The sequence below is a fragment of the Engystomops pustulosus genome, chromosome 9 (genome assembly GCF_040894005.1).
Source record: "Engystomops pustulosus chromosome 9, aEngPut4.maternal, whole genome shotgun sequence".
NCBI classification, from domain to species: domain Eukaryota; kingdom Metazoa; phylum Chordata; class Amphibia; order Anura; family Leptodactylidae; genus Engystomops; species Engystomops pustulosus.
In genome coordinates this window covers 9663376-9681758 of record NC_092419.1, presented here as the reverse complement: position 1 = coordinate 9681758, position 18383 = coordinate 9663376, and the positions used below count along the sequence as shown (strand labels likewise).

At 44.1% G+C, this 18383-nt stretch overlaps 1 protein-coding gene across 1 annotated transcript in view; it reads right to left on the bottom strand.

The window, feature by feature from the left end:
- The window catches only part of AXL (AXL receptor tyrosine kinase), a 60582-nt gene that overhangs the window by 38305 nt on the left and 3894 nt on the right, over positions 1-18383 (bottom strand). Inside the window, exons 2-4 of the mRNA XM_072122975.1 lie at positions 4899-5103; positions 2833-2933; positions 341-523 (exon numbers count right to left, since the gene is read on the bottom strand). Coding sequence (XP_071979076.1) covers positions 341-523; positions 2833-2933; positions 4899-5103 — 489 coding nt within the window. The remainder of the gene's footprint in view (positions 1-340; positions 524-2832; positions 2934-4898; positions 5104-18383) is intronic.

Here is an 18383-nt window from a genome sequence, read left to right as displayed (position 1 = left end):
ACCGAGCTGCAAGGCTGTAGTGCTAACCACTAAGCCACCATGCTGCAAGGCTGTAATGCTAACCACTGAGCCACCGTGCTGCAAGGCTGCAGTGCTAACAACTGAGCCACCGTGCTGCAAGGCTGTAGTGCTAACCACTAAGCCACCATGCTGCAAGGCTGTAATGCTAACCACTGAGCCACCGTGCTGCAAGGCTGTAGTGCTAACCACTAAGCCACCTTAGTATAAAATAGCATAAAATGTGACTATGTACTAAGTGATCTCAAGAGTTAGGCCCAGAAATCATTGACAAGAGATAGATCTAAAGACTCTTCCAAGTTCTCCACCGCCAGCCCCTTACCTTTCACTTGTAGGACTGAAGGTGTCAAGGCAAGTTCATCTACCAGAGAGTTGAGAGGGAAACCATCTTGTAGCCATATGACGTGAACGGGATTGGGGGGGCCATGGGCATCACAGCTTAGGTTAAAACTCAAATTGGAGTAGACATGCAAGTCTTGTGGTTCATCGGTGAAGACTGGCAGCCCTAGACATAAGAGAAGATATAAGTATAATAAGCAAAATATAAAAGTATAATATCTAGAGTCAGCGCTTAGGACGATGGGCTCCCATGTATCTGACAAAGTCTAATCCCCTAAGTATGAACTGTCTCTGACTCATTCTAACCAAGATTGTAACGATATGAGTAACGCAGATATTTGGCCGTGAGATGGAAGGAGAATGACCGGGCAAAGCAAATCCGAAGCGGGTGGATGATAACTGCGAGGAATGTGGATAGAAGATGGAAAGTAATGAGCTTATTTCACAACAGACAATTCACAAGTTTAAAGGGAACCTGTCAGCAAATTTTTCACAAATACAACAAGTGGCAGGTTCCCATAGAGCCCTAGTAACTATCTGACCCCCTTCTAAAAATTGTTCCCCCTCAGATCCCCATAAAATCTGAATTATAAACTTGCCTGATATCTAGGGATCTACAGAGCAATTTGAGGGCTTGGCTTAATCTCATGTTACCAGGGTTATCATCACAGGTCCTTTAGATTCTTAACATTAGCAAACTGTACCCCATGCACATATCTGACCACTTAATAAAATCACAGCAGCCTGCATGAACTTCTACTCCTCTCCATGCCGGCTGCTGGGATTTCATGTGATATGATTTGCTGTGATTTCATGAGCTATGTGCTTGTTGTACAGTTTGCTAATGTTAGGAGGCTAAAGGACCTGCGATGATGTCACATGACATTACTGCTTCATGGAGAGAAGGCATGGGGAGGAGCTTATGGATTCAACCCGAGGAGGCCACGCCCACCACAACTCGCTATAGATATCTCTGGATACCAGGTAAAATTTTGAAGTTGAATATATGGGAATCTGAGGGGAACAATTTTTAGCTAAAATAAGGGGATCAGTTAGTTACTAGGGGTCTATGGGAACCTGCCACTAGATGTATTTGTAAAAAATGTGGTGACGGGTTCCCTTTAAGGTCCAGGTACCTGTCATTTCTAAAGTGGGAATAATGGGGATCTCTTCTTATTCAGGACCCAATCAATTAGCTAAAAGTGGAGAACGGCTTCAAAGAGGGTCCCTGGTTCTTAAAGACCCAACATACACTGAGCACTGCATAAGGGTCCTAACACTATCACAGCAGGATGCATGAGTATGTACACGAGGCGTAACCCTATTTCTCCATCATTGTATGACGTTCCCCCTCTACAGGCTCTGTTTTGGCTGGGGTATGGAGACCGGCTGCTATGTAGTCTCCCAGGCATAGCCTCTGAAAAAAGCTATTAGTAACTTCTCATTATCTTTCCATTATACAGCAAGATGAAGCAGTATTCATGATGAGTGAGATAACATGTTATTTGCTGCAAGGGTCTCTTTTTCTTCCTCTTTCTTTCCCCTCCACTCTTTATAGTCTTCTATTGGATGCATGTTGTCTAATGTTGCAGAATTTGGACCACCATAAAGAAGTTATCTTCTAGCTGGGGATGGGGACAAGCTGCTATAATGTCTCCAATAGACAACAACTAGAGAAGCTAAAAGTTACTGCTCATTCATTCTCTCTTTCTCACTCGGAAGGAGCAGCATGTTGGACAATATACAGCAATGCTGAACAGTATTCCCTAACTTTAGCAGTTTGATGAGAGTAAAAGCTTTCTATTCACTACAGCATTTCCATGTATTTTTTTTCGCCCTTACTTACCTCCTGCACTTATCTCCTGCACTTACCTCCTGCACTTATCTCCTGCACTTATCTCCTGCACTTATCTCCTGCACTTACCTCCTGCACTTATCTCCTGCACTTATCTCCTGCACTTATCTCCTGCTCTACTCCTCACAGTCCTCTATGAGCTGCATGTAAACTAATCTTGCAGAATTTATTCAACCATAACTAAGTTATCCTCGAAGAAAGTATTACTGTCCAAAGTTTTACAAAATCTTAAAGGTAATCTACCACCAGGATGAAGGATTGTAAACCAAGCACACTGACATACTAGTGTGTGCCCCCACTGGTAGAAGATGCTCTTCTTGTAGCTTTGCATGCCTTTGTTTTTAAGAAAAAGAGGTTTTAAAAATTATGCAGATGAGCCTTCGGGGCTCCAAGCTCCATTGACATCTATAGAGCCTGGAGCCCCTGAGGCTCAGTTGCTAATTTGTGAAACCTTTTTATTGGTCATAAGAAGCTAAAAGAAAAGCAGAACTTGCCAGAGGGGACACTCACCAGTATGCCAGTGTGCTTGGTTTACAATCCTTCATCCTGGTGGTAGATTTCCTTTAAGTTGATAGCGTTTTTTGTTACTTTGTTCAAGATTGTATAAACCAAGTCTTTACCTTCCAGTTGCAGGAATGCCGGATCGGACAAGATTCTCTCCTCCTCACCCTCGACGGCACATTGATACCAGCCGGAATCGGACAGTTGTAGGGAAGGGATACTGGGAAGGGAGAGGATGAATATTACTATTCTATCCATAGAACTATTACATTATAGAAGTATAGGACAAGATACCCTTCAACTGGGGTCATTTATCTTAGGTTTTTCTTTTTATTTACTCTTACCTTTATATTTGCAACTTGTTCTAACTCATTTGCCTATTTAAGCCAAAACATGTGAGTTTTCCCATCAGTGTTGCACCTGCACGGGCTGTTACAATGAGCAGATCATGTCACCCCCCCTGCTCTCTCCCTCCTCTCTCTGCCTGTGTAATATAGCACTAGCAGGAAGTGCAGGGGGGGAGACCTGCTCTGCTCATTGTAACAGCCTGTGAAGCTACAGCACTTAGGAGCTCTGGAAACACCCACCAGAATCCCTTAGCATAATTATAAAAGTTGATTTTGGAAGGAAGGAGGCCGTGGTACCAAATGTAAGATGATATTTGAAACTTCTTTCTAACTCATTTGCCTATTTAAGCCAAAACGTGTGAGTTTTCCCATCAGTGTTGCACCTGCACAGGCTGTTACAATGAGCAGAACACGTCACCCCCTTCTCTCTCTCTCTGCCTGTGTAATCTAGCAGTAGCAGGAAGTGCAGGGGGAGGGGAAGTGCTCATTGTAACAGCCTGTGAAGCTACAACACTTATAAGCTTTGGAAACACCCAGCAGAACCCTTTAGCATAATTATAAAAGTTGATTTGAGAAGGAAGAAGGCCGTAGTAACAAATTTAGGAAGATTACCACAGTCACGGTGCCTGAATCTAGGAGCAAAGGGGTTCTCTGACAGAGGAGAGCCCCATAATCATCAGAGCAGGGGACCCCTCTGTTAACCCTCTATGACCCCCGTATAGGACCTCTGGGATGGCTGTAGGAGGAACCATTCCTGGAAGGCTCCGGCTGTAAAGAGCAACTTTGTAAAGATATTTAGCAACATGATGACTGTACATGAGGAGGAAGCGGCAACAAATAGAGGAGAAGTTTAATAATCGCTAGTAATTAGTCATATCTGGGTGTGTATGACCAGGAGGTAAGGGGTGAAGGAGAACTATGGGGCGAGGACTGATATTAAGGGACATTGTAGCCTCACATTTACTTCCACTTTCTGATGTGACCTCTTGCCTTACACTAGAATTTCTATGAATTTACGCCCGGCAGCTGAGTCACATCACTCATGTTTACATAGATGAAATTCTTCCCAGACCTTCGGAGCTGCATTCCTCCTGAGATGACAGGATCTCCTCGGTCTATACAGCAGAGGTCTGTTAAGATGGCTGCAGTGTTACATCCCACCGATTAGATAGCAATTAGTCTATATGCTCTATCTAACCTTTCTATCCCATCTATCTAGATATCTATTATTTTATTACTAATATCGAGGAGAAACTCAACAAAACCCCATCGAATAATTAGAGCTCCTCCCTTATTTTTTACCAAGTGGCCTTTTCAGGGCTGGATTATGGGGAGGGTTCCTGAGGTGTATGCCCCGGGGCCCCCACCACTTTCATAAGGGGGCCTGCACCAGCAATATCCAACAGGCAGCCCACAGCTGACCATGTGATCTGTGAAAGAAGAAGAGTGGCACATGGGACTGATGTCGCAACTGGTGGTAGTAATCAGTACAATTGCCACCCTGCCAGCCAGGCCACCCGTTGGGCTAACAGTAAAAGAAAGTTTAGATTATTAATGATAATTTAGAATTGTAATGTATAGCCATTCCTGGGCTATATTCAGTACCCCCCCACACACCCTCACACACGGATTTTGCACCCAGGGGCCTCCATCAACATGAATCCAGACTTGCACCCTTTAAATCCAATAAAGTTTGGCAAAATGAAGCAGATCCCTTCTCCGAGACCAGGTCAGAACTGTGTATTCTCAACCCAAACTTTTAGAGTGTAGGACCCTAGTTTTAGAAGTGTCTCTTTTTGGATGGTGGATGTGGATTAATAGTGAAGAATTCCACTGACCTAAGCTCACTGATGGCGAGCCACGTGTCATCATCTTGTGGCATCTGGATCTGATTGATATCAGCGAAGGCCAAAGGTTCATCATCCCTTAACCATTCCACATCTGGGATCTCTGCGTCACCACTAACTGTCAGGGTGCAGCGGAGCACAATGTCCTTCCCCAGGGACGAGGTGATGTTTGATGGGTCCGTATTGAATTGAATACCTACAGGAACACAGAAAAACATCTGGTTAGACAAAGACTTTAAAATACAAGCTCAACAAATGTCAACTTTGTGTGTGTCGTGATGTCTACAGAATAGGTTCTGGTTATTTAGTATAAAAATGTCTAAAGCAACTATTCCAGCCAATGTGTCTCCATGGTTACAGACTACAAACAAATCACGTGTGTAGTCTGAACTTGTAGTTACTTTTTACAAATTTTATTCTCTTGAGCACAACAAGAAGAGAGGGCTAATGTAGTGGGGTAACAGATCACTGGTGTATAGGACCACACACAGAATTTACTTACACATGGCGGCACAGCTTGGCCCAATAGGCATTAAGCCAATTACTGCTGGTGGCTGCTTATCCCCCTCAAAAGAAATGGGCTTGGGATATCGAAATCCAACAGCTCGATCCTTCCCTCCCTCATATTCTATTGGTGGAGAGTCAGGAAGCCATCAAAACCAGAAATGGTTAGACGAAATATTAGTCTACTGTGTATAGTCAGCTGTATATTGGGCACATAGGTTTGCATAGGAGCTGTATACACAATACAGAAGGACATAGAGGGCCGCACTTTCGTTGGGTTTCCCGAATGTTTACGTTTAGCGCAAGCGATCGGATTGTGGCGCATCAGTGCCGGCTTTAACGCAACAGAAATCGGGGGGCGTGGCCATCGGAAAAAATCCGACGGATTTGGAAAAAACATGGAATTTAAAAAACGAAAAGTGTCGCAAGATCAAGCACTTACATTCACCGAGAAGAAGAAGGTGAACTCTGGCGGACCTCGGCACAGCAGCGACACCTGGTGGATATCGGGTGCACAACCTTAGTGAATCCCGGCAGAACCTGAATCCTCGTCGGAGAACGCGCCTGGACCGGGTAAGTAAATGAGCCCCAGAGTATAGAATAGCTTATTGACTTAGTAAGCAAAATGTAATACTTATTTTTCCCTGCGGTGGTGCTGCGTATTCATGAGCACTTGTCATCGGTTTGACACGTTACAGCTGATCATTGGGGTCTGAACAACTGGATACTTTAAAATTACATTTATTTTCGCCAGATTTTAAAGGACCCTACTAACTAACAAAGTACACATCCCTTATCAAGAGATTTTCTGAAATAAGGTCACAAACTGTTTCCTTTACATTGACATTTTTAGCTAAGTTTGCAGGGTGGCGCTTAGAATCGTATAAGTTAACAGAAGGTGGAAAACCTCTTAAAATTGATTGACATAATGTTACTACTGAATTCCTTTGTGTAATCTTCGACTCTTGCTACAAAACTTGGCCAAAAACCTGCACACACGAGCAAAAAGAACCATGTTTTGTAGACGTTATCTATAAAGATGTCATTGTCCTTGGGTAACTCTGTAATGAAAGGCTGAGCTTTTGACCGATAATTCTCGATGGTGAAAACTTTCTTTTCCTTTGAATGATGAATGAACTTCCTCATGCAGTAGCTGTGTGTGTCTTGCCAAAAGACCTACTGACTCACTCATCAAACACTGCATTGGCTTTGTCCATGACTTTCCATACAATCCCGCGTACGGCTGATTCTGACCAGGCACAGACACTGTATTGTGTGATACAATGTAACATAGATGGATACATACAATCAGTATTATCTGGTAATATTGGGACAATAGTCATTAGGGAAGTTCCCGCTACGACCACCACCGGTATGACCACCATTACATGTAAGTTCTCGATGGTGGAGACAATCAATGTCAAGATAAAGTTCATTCTGGTGGAGAACAAAGCGACTTTTGTCAGGATGTCTTATCATTGATAGTAGATCCTACTGGAGGTCATAGTGTAAAATTATGTGTCTTATAGATTTCGGAGAAGCTTTCAGTCGGAGACAAGAGGCAGTGGATTGATGGTGCGAGGGGATTTCATGTTCATAGCTGATTGATCTTAAGCAAACATTGGAGAACAAACCAGCTATTATACCGGCCACACACAAACCACATACTGCGCTACTATCAGCCATGTTGCTTTTGGCTGATGACACCCTCATAGACATGCATGCTCCGTATGGCCACCTGGGAGAGTTGAGAAGCTCCAGCTGGACATATTAGAATCAAACATGCCCAACCTTTAATTTTGTAAAAATCTACCTGTCAGGATCTGAGGTAGTGGATTCTCTGTACCAGCGTGAGCGATGATGTAAGCCGACATCTAGGAGCGGAGTCTAAGTGGCACCTGGTTTTCACCAGAGCCGCCACAAAGCGGGATGGACTTGCTGCAACAAGGTACCACCAGGTCACTCCACAGGCATGACTTTGCCCACGGTGGTGGCCAAGGCATTGTACAAAGTCGTGAGGCAGAATTGTGGTCGAGTACAGGCAAGAGGTCGAGACAGGCAGCACAGGATCAGTATCAGGAACAAAGAGGTCAGGCAGCACAGAGTCACAGTCGGGAACGGAACTGCGGTCACAAGGGGAAATCATCAGACTGGCACAAGGCAACGAAGCAAGCTTTCTCTGATGGCCCCTTAAATCTTATGAGCACCGGCACGTGCGCATCCCAGGTGGCGGGGCCATGCGCGTGGTGCTGCCGAGTCCTGAGCAGGAGCGTGGAGAGGTAAGGAAGAACGAGGGGAAGCCGGGGGCCACGGAAGAGCTGGGGACTGGAGTGGTGCACGGGTGTTCCTGCGACCCAAGCTGTAGGTCGCGGGGACACCAGTCACACTACCATCATGGGACGGAGTTTGGAGGCCCTAATAAACAAAAAATAGCCTATTTTTGGGAGGTTCAGCCAATACATCCAACTTAATTCTGATATGCACAAATACAGCGCTTGCCCAATACGAGTTCTAAAACATATTATTAAGGGGTTATTCATTGTTGTGATAGAGAAATTCTTATTGATGTCATATTAGAGAAAATGATGGAGCCAGAGAAGGCAACCAGAAAGAACCTCAAAGTTTTCATCCTGAAGGACTCTATCTTATAATCTACCATGTAATAACACAGTCCTCCTGTAGTGGCCGCTGTAGAAGAATCATGCAGCTGCACACACCTTGATTTAGTGATCGCCAGTGATTACCTGAATACAGATACATTCAATTTATTGCAAACAGAGAAATTTACACAGAACATGATTGAAACCGGGAAAACAAAGTACTAGAGAGGCAACATTTATTGTTTGTGACATAGCAATATGTTTTTACAGACTTTTTAGGTGAATGGTAAACCCAGAATCCGATCACCATTTACTTGGATTTTCAGCTTTAAGTAAATCTTATTGAATAATAAAAAAGTTTAATTCTCCAAATAGTTTCTGTTGACTTGATGCCTTTCCATGTTACAGATCCGCTTTTAATGAATAATTAGGCAGTTTGATCCTTCAACGCTTTCCATGGCACAAGTGGAAAATTCCTTTCTGGATTCCAAAACATTCCAAGAAAGTGACCTCCAGACCTCCTTAATGTTGTCCTTTAACTAGTGGCTTTAGTTCCCTCCGGTTCACACACGCTGCATCTGAAGGAAACTTTCTACAAAGTCTCAAAGAGGGGAAAACAACTCCCTGCCGGAGCCTCCGTGGTGGTGGTCATGCCGTAGAAAGGGGTTGGCTTGTATTCAGACTTATCTTCTGTAAGTTATAATTCGTTGTTTTTGCTGGAAGTGATTAATATAGGTGAGCGGTTATAATACAGGTCACCTATATAACCTGTAGGAACAAGTCCTGATACACCTGGATTACTTAGTTAAGCCTGGAATTAAGCCTGGTAGATTTAAAGCAAATCTACCATCAAAATAAAGCCTGATAAACCATGGACATTACTCATAGATCGAGGCACCGTGACTGTTGTAAACCTCTTACATTTGTTATCCATCAACTTTTAAAATTATGTTTATGAGCCAGAAGGGCTTGGAGGTGTTATACCTCCATACTTGCCCCTCCCCCTTCCTCTTCCAGCAGTGGCAGTTTTGGCACACAACAGCAGGGAAATGCACAGTGTAAAAGCCTGTGAATCTACAGCATTGAAGAGCCTCTGTTAGCGCCCCCAGAGCCTTTCTGGCTTATTGGTATAATTTTAAAAGTTGATTTTTTAGAAAGGAGAAGGTTATGGATAACAAATATAAGAAGATACCACAGTCCCGGTGCCTGGATCTATGAATAATGTCCCTGGTTTATCAGGATGGATTCTGATTGTAGATAAATGAATTGATAGAGCTAAGGTCTATACTGGCATGAAAATTGTGTTATGATTTATTTAGTGGACTTTAGAGATAAGTGATAAAATTTTATTGCCCTGGGTTCACCACTAGGGGGCATATATAAGATTACTGCATGATTTTTATCCATTTTACTGGCACATGCATTGGGCAGATGATCAATTTGAGATTGGCGGGGGTCTGACACCTACCACATCTACCCTTTGTGTCCAGGGTTCACTGGTGAGTGTCCAGATAGTAGACTACAGGCAACACATTCAACAGTGGGCTTTGTTGCAATACCAATCACAACCACAGCGCTATGTACGGCAGGGTGTTTGGTAGAAAGTGAGCAAACTGCACGGCTCCATTTTACAATTAACAGACAACCCCTTTAACTTTCTGTCTACAGGTATCTCATTGGGCCAGACTGTTGGGACCTCCAAGAGTCTAATGAACAGAGGCCCAGGGACTGCTGCAACTACTGGACATTACTGCTCTGTGAGCCCCATTCTTGTGAGTGTTGGATGACAGTCTCCCAGTAGAGTGAAGAACAGGGGTCCCCGAGTTTCCTCTTTAGAACACAAGTGACCACTCCTCCATGCGCGCAATTGAGACTGATGCAGCGCATGCGCATTTTTGTTCCACTGGAGTAGCAGACTTGGTGGCCCCATTCTCATGATTGGTGGTCATCTCAAAGATGGGACCCACAGTGTTCACACAACTTTCCCATTTGATTGGGTTACAGGTTAGGTATTTTCAAGACAACCTCTTAAAGAAATGAGTCAGTGCAAATGTTGCACTGAGGATGACCTCAGGGTCGTAAATATATGAACAGCCTGAACTTCTCGAGAAAACGTCTTCACTTACAGATGGCGTAACTGTGTTTACCAACCTCTGAGCCTAATAGACTTTCACCAGAAATATCAAATCAGAATTTTTTAATTGCCAGAAATTTCCAGAGAATAAACAATTTTTACGACATTCTACGATCCCATCATTACGCTCGCGTCAGTAAGTCAACAATCTGCCAGTAATTATTTGGTGTTGATTGTCGCTATAAGCGATTTTCGACTTTTAGAACATAAAGTTCACAAATAAGATGACACATCAGTTTTCAATCGGCCTTACGTGAGATATCAGGAAATGCTATCACATGGCCGAAACCACACGAGAAGTAACTATAGGTCAGTTTCAACTTTTCTCAACTAGGTCATTCAAATCCCTCAAAAAATATCTTTAAAAGATTTTAGAGGAAAAAAGGGGACATGGAAGAAGGAGGCCCCAAGATCAACGAGGACTCCTCCGCACCCATCAACCTAAGACAAGAGGACTTGGTTTTTGGTTTGTCCATCCGTGGAAGATTCTCCAACTTTGGTTCATTGAACATCATAGAGAGTTGGATCAGTTGACAGGACCCCATCAATATCGAAGAGAAAAACCAATTCAAGTTTTGTCTTTTACCATTATTGGATTCCTATGCAGGACCTACATTTTTGGATCTTTGCTCTTCAGACCTTCCAGAGAAAGTCAATTGATTTAAATGAAAACTGTGTAATACCTTATATCACCTACAGAAGCAACAAAGCGTTCCACCAGGTTCCACCAAAGCTTGTAGTGAGCTTATCTAACTATAGTTGACAACCCCATGAAGAAATTATTGCACCTTCTATAGGACTACTTAAAAATGCCTTAACGAATTGGTCCTCTTCATCCACAGCCAGATACAGAAACATTATTTGGGAAAAGTTTGGAGGAACAATTGTGTAAGTCAACGATTTAATTAGAGTAATTTTTGCTTGACAGGTTTGTAGTTATTAGGGATGACGAGGTAAGGTACTAGTTGCACCCAGACCTTGGTGTCTGAAGGCCCCAAAATATCCCTCTCAATCATTTGTTCCAATGAAACCAATACTTGAGTACCTAAGGTTTTACACTGGGGCCTGGAATCTATAACGCAAATGTTCAGGTACAAGCTTAATAATTACGTAAGGCAAAAGCTACAGAGGAGCGCTATCTGCTAGTTATTTTTCTCCATGATCTTGACTCGGCTGCTTTCCTGCCATGCACCACCTAGAGGGAGTCTAAAGTAGTCTTAGATACACCTCCTGCCCCCTTATTGGATCTAGCTGCTGCTGCTGAAGTAGTCTTAGATACACCTCCTACCCCCAATCTTATCATTATTGCATCTAGCTGCTGCTCCCTTCTTCTTCCTGTCTCTTCATTGGATCTTGAAGTTGCTCCATCCTCCTCCTCCTTCACCATTGGATGTAGCTGCTGCTCCCTTCTTCTTCCTGTCTCTTCATTGGATCTTGAAGTCGCTCCATCCTCTTCCTCCTTCACCATTGGATCTAGCTGCTGCTCCCTTCTTCTTCCTGTCTCTTCATTGGATCTTGAAGTCGCTCCATCCTCCTACTGCTTCACCATTGGATCTAGCTGCTGCTCCCTTCTTCTTCCTGTCTCTTCATTGGATCTTGAAGTCGCTCCATCCTCCTACTGCTTCACCATTGGATCTAGCTGCTGCTCCCTTCTTCTTCCTGTCTCTTCATTGGATCTTGAAGTCGCTCCATCCTCCTACTGCTTCACCATTGGATCTAGCTGCTGCTCCCTTCTTCTTCCTGTCTCTTCATTGGATCTTGAAGTCACTCCATCCTCCTACTGCTTCACCATTGGATGTAGCTGCTGCTCCCTTCTTCTTCCTGTCTCTTCATTGGATCTTGAAGTCGCTCCATCCTCCTACTGCTTCACCATTGGATGTAGCTGCTGCTCCCTTCTTCTTCCTGTCTCTTCATTGGATCTTGAAGTCGCTCCATCCTCCTACTGCTTCACCATTGGATCTAGCTGCTGCTCCCTTCTTCTTCCTGTCTCTTCATTGGATCTTGAAGTCGCTCCATCCTCCTACTGCTTCACCATTGGATCTAGCTGCTGCTCCATTCTTCTTCCTGTCTCTTCATTGGATCTTGAAGTTGCTCCATCCTCCTCCTCCTTCACCATTGGATGTAGCTGCTGCTCCCTTCTTCTTCCTGTCTCTTCATTGGATCTTGAAGTCGCTCCATCCTCTTCCTCCTTCACCATTGGATCTAGCTGCTGCTCCCTTCTTCTTCCTGTCTCTTCATTGGATCTTGAAGTCGCTCCATCCTCCTACTGCTTCACCATTGGATGTAGCTGCTGCTCCCTTCTTCTTCCTGTCTCTTCATTGGATCTTGAAGTCGCTCCATCCTCCTACTGCTTCACCATTGGATCTAGCTGCTGCTCCCTTCTTCTTCCTGTCTCTTCATTGGATCTTGAAGTCGCTCCATCCTCCTACTGCTTCACCATTGGATCTAGCTGCTGCTCCCTTCTTCTTCCTGTCTCTTCATTGGATCTTGAAGTCGCTCCATCCTCCTACTGCTTCACCATTGGATCTAGCTGCTGCTCCCTTCTTCTTCCTGTCTCTTCATTGGATCTTGAAGTCGCTCCATCCTCCTACTGCTTCACCATTGGATCTAGCTGCTGCTCCCTTCTTCTTCCTGTCTCTTCATTGGATCTTGAAGTCCTTCCATCCTCCTCCTCCTACTTCACCTTTGGATATAGCTGCTGCCCCCCTCCCACCACCTGTTTCATCTTTGGAGGATTTATTCGCCTCTAGAATAAAAAAGATTGTCATGTTAACATTCAATATACCAGACTTTCCCCTTCCACCAAGAAGGCAGAAGTGGTAGACCCCGATATGGTAGATGGATGGCCCTTCTTGCTTGGTCTGATATAATTCTATATGGTTCAGCAGAAGCTTGGAGTTTCACCTCTGGGTGTCTCCTCTTTTAAGCATTCCTTAAATTCTAACAAGAACCTCCTATCTGTTATCTTTCTCGTCGGAGCTCACAAACTCTTCATTCTCATGTATATAAAGAAGCGTAAGAACCTTCTATAATAAGACATGGAATATTTTCCATACACAGTGCAGGCGGCTCAGGAACAAGTTATCTCCGCATCTCTGAACCCTCCAACAACAACAAGGAGAAAGTAAGAGATTTCTATAACAAAGCTGGAGGAACGTGAAGTACCCTAATAAGGTAGACGTCTGGCTGCTTGAGGTTGGTCGGAGATCCCCTAAACCATGAGGCCCCTGACTAACAGAGACCTGGATTTACAGATGCCACGGAGAATGAGTCACATCCATGGCAGCACAATGATCCTATCACGTTATGATTCCTGAAGAAATAAATGACTAACGTTTACAAGACGCCGTCTTGACATGAGTGGGTGGAAGTGCTCTGATTGTGAGTGCAGTGCTTTGAGTAGAGAAGGCATAAAAAAGACCAGTCTCATGAAGAGATGCCACCCGCATAGACGCCGGTGGTCTTTGAGTCATCTACCAACCGTCAGAATCCCCTGCCAGTACTTGCGCATCATTGGGGCAGTTGTCGGTCAACAATTACAACGTTACCCTCCAATTGGACAAATTAAAATTTTGGCACAAGGACTCCAGGTGGAAACATGCAAAGTTGTAAAACTCAAGTCCAAAAAACTTCTTCCAGCATTCCTGCTTATGACATATTTTGCAGTTAGGTGGAAAGTCATAAGATCTCTGGGAGTCTCGTGGAGTAAAGGGGTCAATGGTGACATCCCTTGTGGTCCTGAGTAGAGAAGGAGCTTATGGTTGGTCTAGAGCAAGGCATATGTTGATTTTACATTAACATCCCTGTGGTGTAGGGCAGGGAAATCTTGATGCTCTTTAGATGATTGAGGACCTCGGAGGTCTAGGCCAGGTAAGAGGTTAGTTATAGTATTGTATGTCTGGAATGATGTGGATTGACCATCCGATCATCAATGTTTATTAGACCAAGGGTTGATATTCATTTGGCAGAGGCTGAATGTAAAATCTGGTAGCGGCTTATTACTTTCCCCCACATGCATTCTCAGACCAGCCGAGTGTGCACGTGTGTGAGTAGGGTTTAGAAAGACTAAGAACTCAGTAGATGCTAATAAAAGTGTACGGCAAGTATGAAAAATATTTTACGACGGTTATGACTCATTGATTCCTTTGGCATGCTCTACGCTCTTCTCATCTTCATGGGCACCTGATGTGATTTCTGGCCTTAGCCGCTCCTTTTGTTTCCAGTTTTTTTACAGATTTAGGAAGTTATTCACATCCTGTGAAATAGCAATGTTTCTGGGTGAGTCAAAAGTCAGAAATATTTCCTACATTTGGCTGAAGGTAGTCAGTACAAAGAGTCTTAGGGAGCCTATAAAGGGGTCTCTTCTCTACGTGAAGAGACCAGTACTATGAACGATAAATTATGGTTGGGGGTCTAATACAGATTTTGCGATGCGGTCCAGCATCTTCAAGGTTTCTCTTCAGTTAAATCTTCAGAAATGTAAATATTTGGAACTTTGTATAAAAAAAATTTGAGCCATGACTATCATGAAGATATATTAAAGGGGCTTTCCAACTCTCTTACCATACTGATCCCTGAGGCCTTAATGGGTAAAACTTGGGGGATCCACAGGCAATTACGAAAATAGGGGCCTACAAGACAGATATAAGGGTGCTCCATATGTGTACATAGTGGAAAACCCTTCTAAAATATTAATCACAGCCCGTCAGAGACAGCCCAATGTTACTGGAAAACAAACATAAATCTTCAGTGAAATGAATACAAAGGAGGCAAAATCTCAAAGAGAATCTCAAAATACAACATTTGGTATAAGGGAGTGCAAGAGGTCACCTCGAGGAAGCATCTACCACCAAAACAAGTCACTTTTCGAATCACAGGTTTAAGTTGTGCACTTGAAGATGTAAGTGGCCCTGAGGCTAATGAACATGATGTCAGCTGCCATCTAGTTGATGCTGGAGAATGAGGGATAGAAAAAGAAGAAAAAGTTCTACCTGTGGGCACAGAGGTCATAGATATCAGAGATCTAAACATGACTACAAGGACTTTTTCATGGTAATTTCCCTGGGGTAGACCCTGGGCTGTATGAATATCATAGACCAGTGATGGCGAACCTTTTAGAGCCTGAGTGCCCAAATTTCAACCAAAAGCCACTTATTTATTGTAAAGTGCCAGCACAGCAATTTAAGCAGTAATTTATTTCTCCTCATGCTTTGACAACTTTCAATCGTTCAGCCTCCTAAAGACACCAACGCAGCTGAAAGAAGGAGGGCAAATTCGCCTATCATTGTAGGAAGATTCTGTAGGAAGATTCTTTGAGTACTGTCTGGTGAACTTCATGCTGGGGCGATGGCCTGGGTGCCCACAGAGAGGGCTCCGAGTGCCGCCTCTGGCACCAGTGCCATAGGTTCGCCACCACTGTCTACAAGTCTGGAAATCACATCCTACATATGGTACCAGAATCAAGCTTCTTGGGAAATGGAGGTGCGCCCCTTCTGGTTTCAGGACCTTTGGAGGACCTTCAAAGGTCCTGAAATGGCTCTTGTGCACATGTGTATTGAGAGCAGAAACATATGTATGAGATTCCATGAAGTATTGGATGAGTCCAGGTCCACAAACTATGAGGAAAATGTGGAAGTTGGTGGGCCACTTGGGGATTTGAGCATTTCCAGTCATGGGGACTAAATTTTCTGATATTACGGATGTGATTGGTTTTGGAAAGTGCAGATCTCTTCCAGTTAATGTAGTTGGGAAACCTTATATACCCAATGAATGTAGGTGGGTGTTGAGAAAAACCTCCAGTGTAATGGGACGAGAGTCTTTGCGGCTAAGATCAATTGTTGCCAAAGGGGTTTCTTAAACCCTGTTTTGTGGGTAGAAGGAATAAGGTTCGGAAGCACAATATTAGGTGTTAGTGGATTCCCCTGGACACAAGTTGATGATAGAGGAAGTTATGGAATCCCAGAAATGGAAATTTTGGTGCAACCCATCTAAATGTGGAGGTAAGTACCATTAGATTGAAGACATCTCCAGCAAACCAGGAATTGTGTCCTTATAGTGGTGACGGACTACTGGAGTATTATACCACCTGCTCACTAGCTTGTCTCCTGCAAAGTAATGCACTTAGATGGTCCATGACTATTGCAGATCTGCTGTGTTTCTTGAGTTGTGAAGGAGAAGTTCCCACTTCTCATGACCAATGGGCTTGTTACATGGAAAATTCTATGTAACTAACGTTTCTCTGTAGACGTACTTAATTGAGGAGACCATACCTGACCACACCTGACCATACCTGACCACACCTGACCATACCTGACAATACCTGACCATACCTGACCACACCTGACCACACCTGACCATACCTGACCATACCTGACCATACCTGACCAGACCTGACCAGACCTGACCACACCTGACCATACCTGACCGTACCTGACCACACCTTACCACACCTGACCACACCTGACCATACCTGACCACACCTGACCACACCTGACCACACCTGACCATACCTGACCACACCTGACCACACCTGACCATACCTGACCACACCTGACCACACCTGACCACACCTGACCATACCTGACCACACCTGACCATACCTGACCATACCTGACCACACCTGACCATACCTGACCACACCTGACCATACCTGACCATACACCCAGTCCTATGTTTACAAAAAAGCAAAAACTATACTCATTGGACAGACATCAATGAACGGAGCAAATTCTGTAAATGATCACATCTATGTGATATACCAGTGGTGGAGAACCTATGGCACGGGTGCCAGAGGTGGCACTCAGAGCCCTTTCTGTGGGCACCCGGGCCATGGCCCCAGCACCAGACAGGACTCAAAGAATCTTCCTGCAGTCCCAAGCAACTTAAAAGATGCGGCTTTCAGTCATATTTTAAAGTGATACTTACTTCGCTACTTGGGACTGTAGGAAGAGGGAGAATGAGTAGACAGGATCGAATTATCTTTGGAGGATCTCCTGCTGGCCCCGAGATTCTCTGAGTACTGAGGGACACTGGAAAGAAGCTAAAATGATGCAAATTTTCCATCTTGTCCTCAGGAGGCCAATATGATCGACAGTTGTTGAAAAACAGGGAGCAATAAGTTACTGCTTTAATTTTTGGTTGGCACCTCGCGATAAATAAAGGGGGTGTTGGGTTGCAGTTTGGGCACTCGGCCGCTAAAAGGTTCGCCATCACTGTGGTATACAATACGCAGTACAGACGGGTTGGGTGACAATGGGCTATGTGACGGGAATACTACTACTCGCTGCCGACTTACCCGCTGCTTCTGTTGTTTTATCACAAAGGATCAATCAAAGGCAAATGTTGACAAGTTGCCACGGGAAACTTTTATACTATAGTTTATTCCAAAGAGTGATACAGAACATGTATTTATTCTCCTTGGACTCTGTTCAAGTCGAGGTTATGGTGCAACACTAGAAAAAAGGGTCTAAAAAGGTTCGGCTACTCAATGTGCTAATGTCATCAAGATCCAAAAAAAGTCCAAATATTCTCAGTACAGAAGATACATTCCAAGGACACAGACTCCTCCCCCGTGCCTCCAGGAATGGGCTAAACTACACGATATTTATACATATATGTATCAGAAATGGTGTCCAGAATAGAACGAGACCTTGACGACTACATTTTTGCTACAGATTTACTAAACTAATTTGACATAATTTTGCCCCGATATGCACCAAAACATGACCTGGATCTTGTTTACAACATTTATTATATGTTTTAAAAGCCTTTTGGTCTCCTCTGACATATGGGTTAGGTGCTTAGGCTTAGATGGATAGGATGTGGTTTGCTCAAAAGGAGTATAGCTTAAAGGGATTTTTCCCACAGTTCAAGTTAGGCTATAGCTACAGGATAAGGCCTAACTAGCTGATTGGTTGGGGTCACAGTGATGAGACCCCCACAGATCACATGAACGGGGGTCTGAAGTATACCTGTTTGACCCCTCGTCAGTCTCGGAGACCAGTGGAGCATCCGTTCGTTCATGGCAGGGCTGCCCCGTTCATTTCTGACGGAGATTGGCAAGTATGATGCTCGGCAATCTCCAAGCTCCATAGAGATGAATGGGTCAGCCCGGCCATGTGCGGCCAGCTGCTCCGCTCATCTGAGAGAGCAACGAAGGGTCCGATGGGGGTACATAGAACTCCATTGGATCCCCCTTTCTTGTGATCTGTGGGAGTCTTATCACTGATTTGCAGTGTA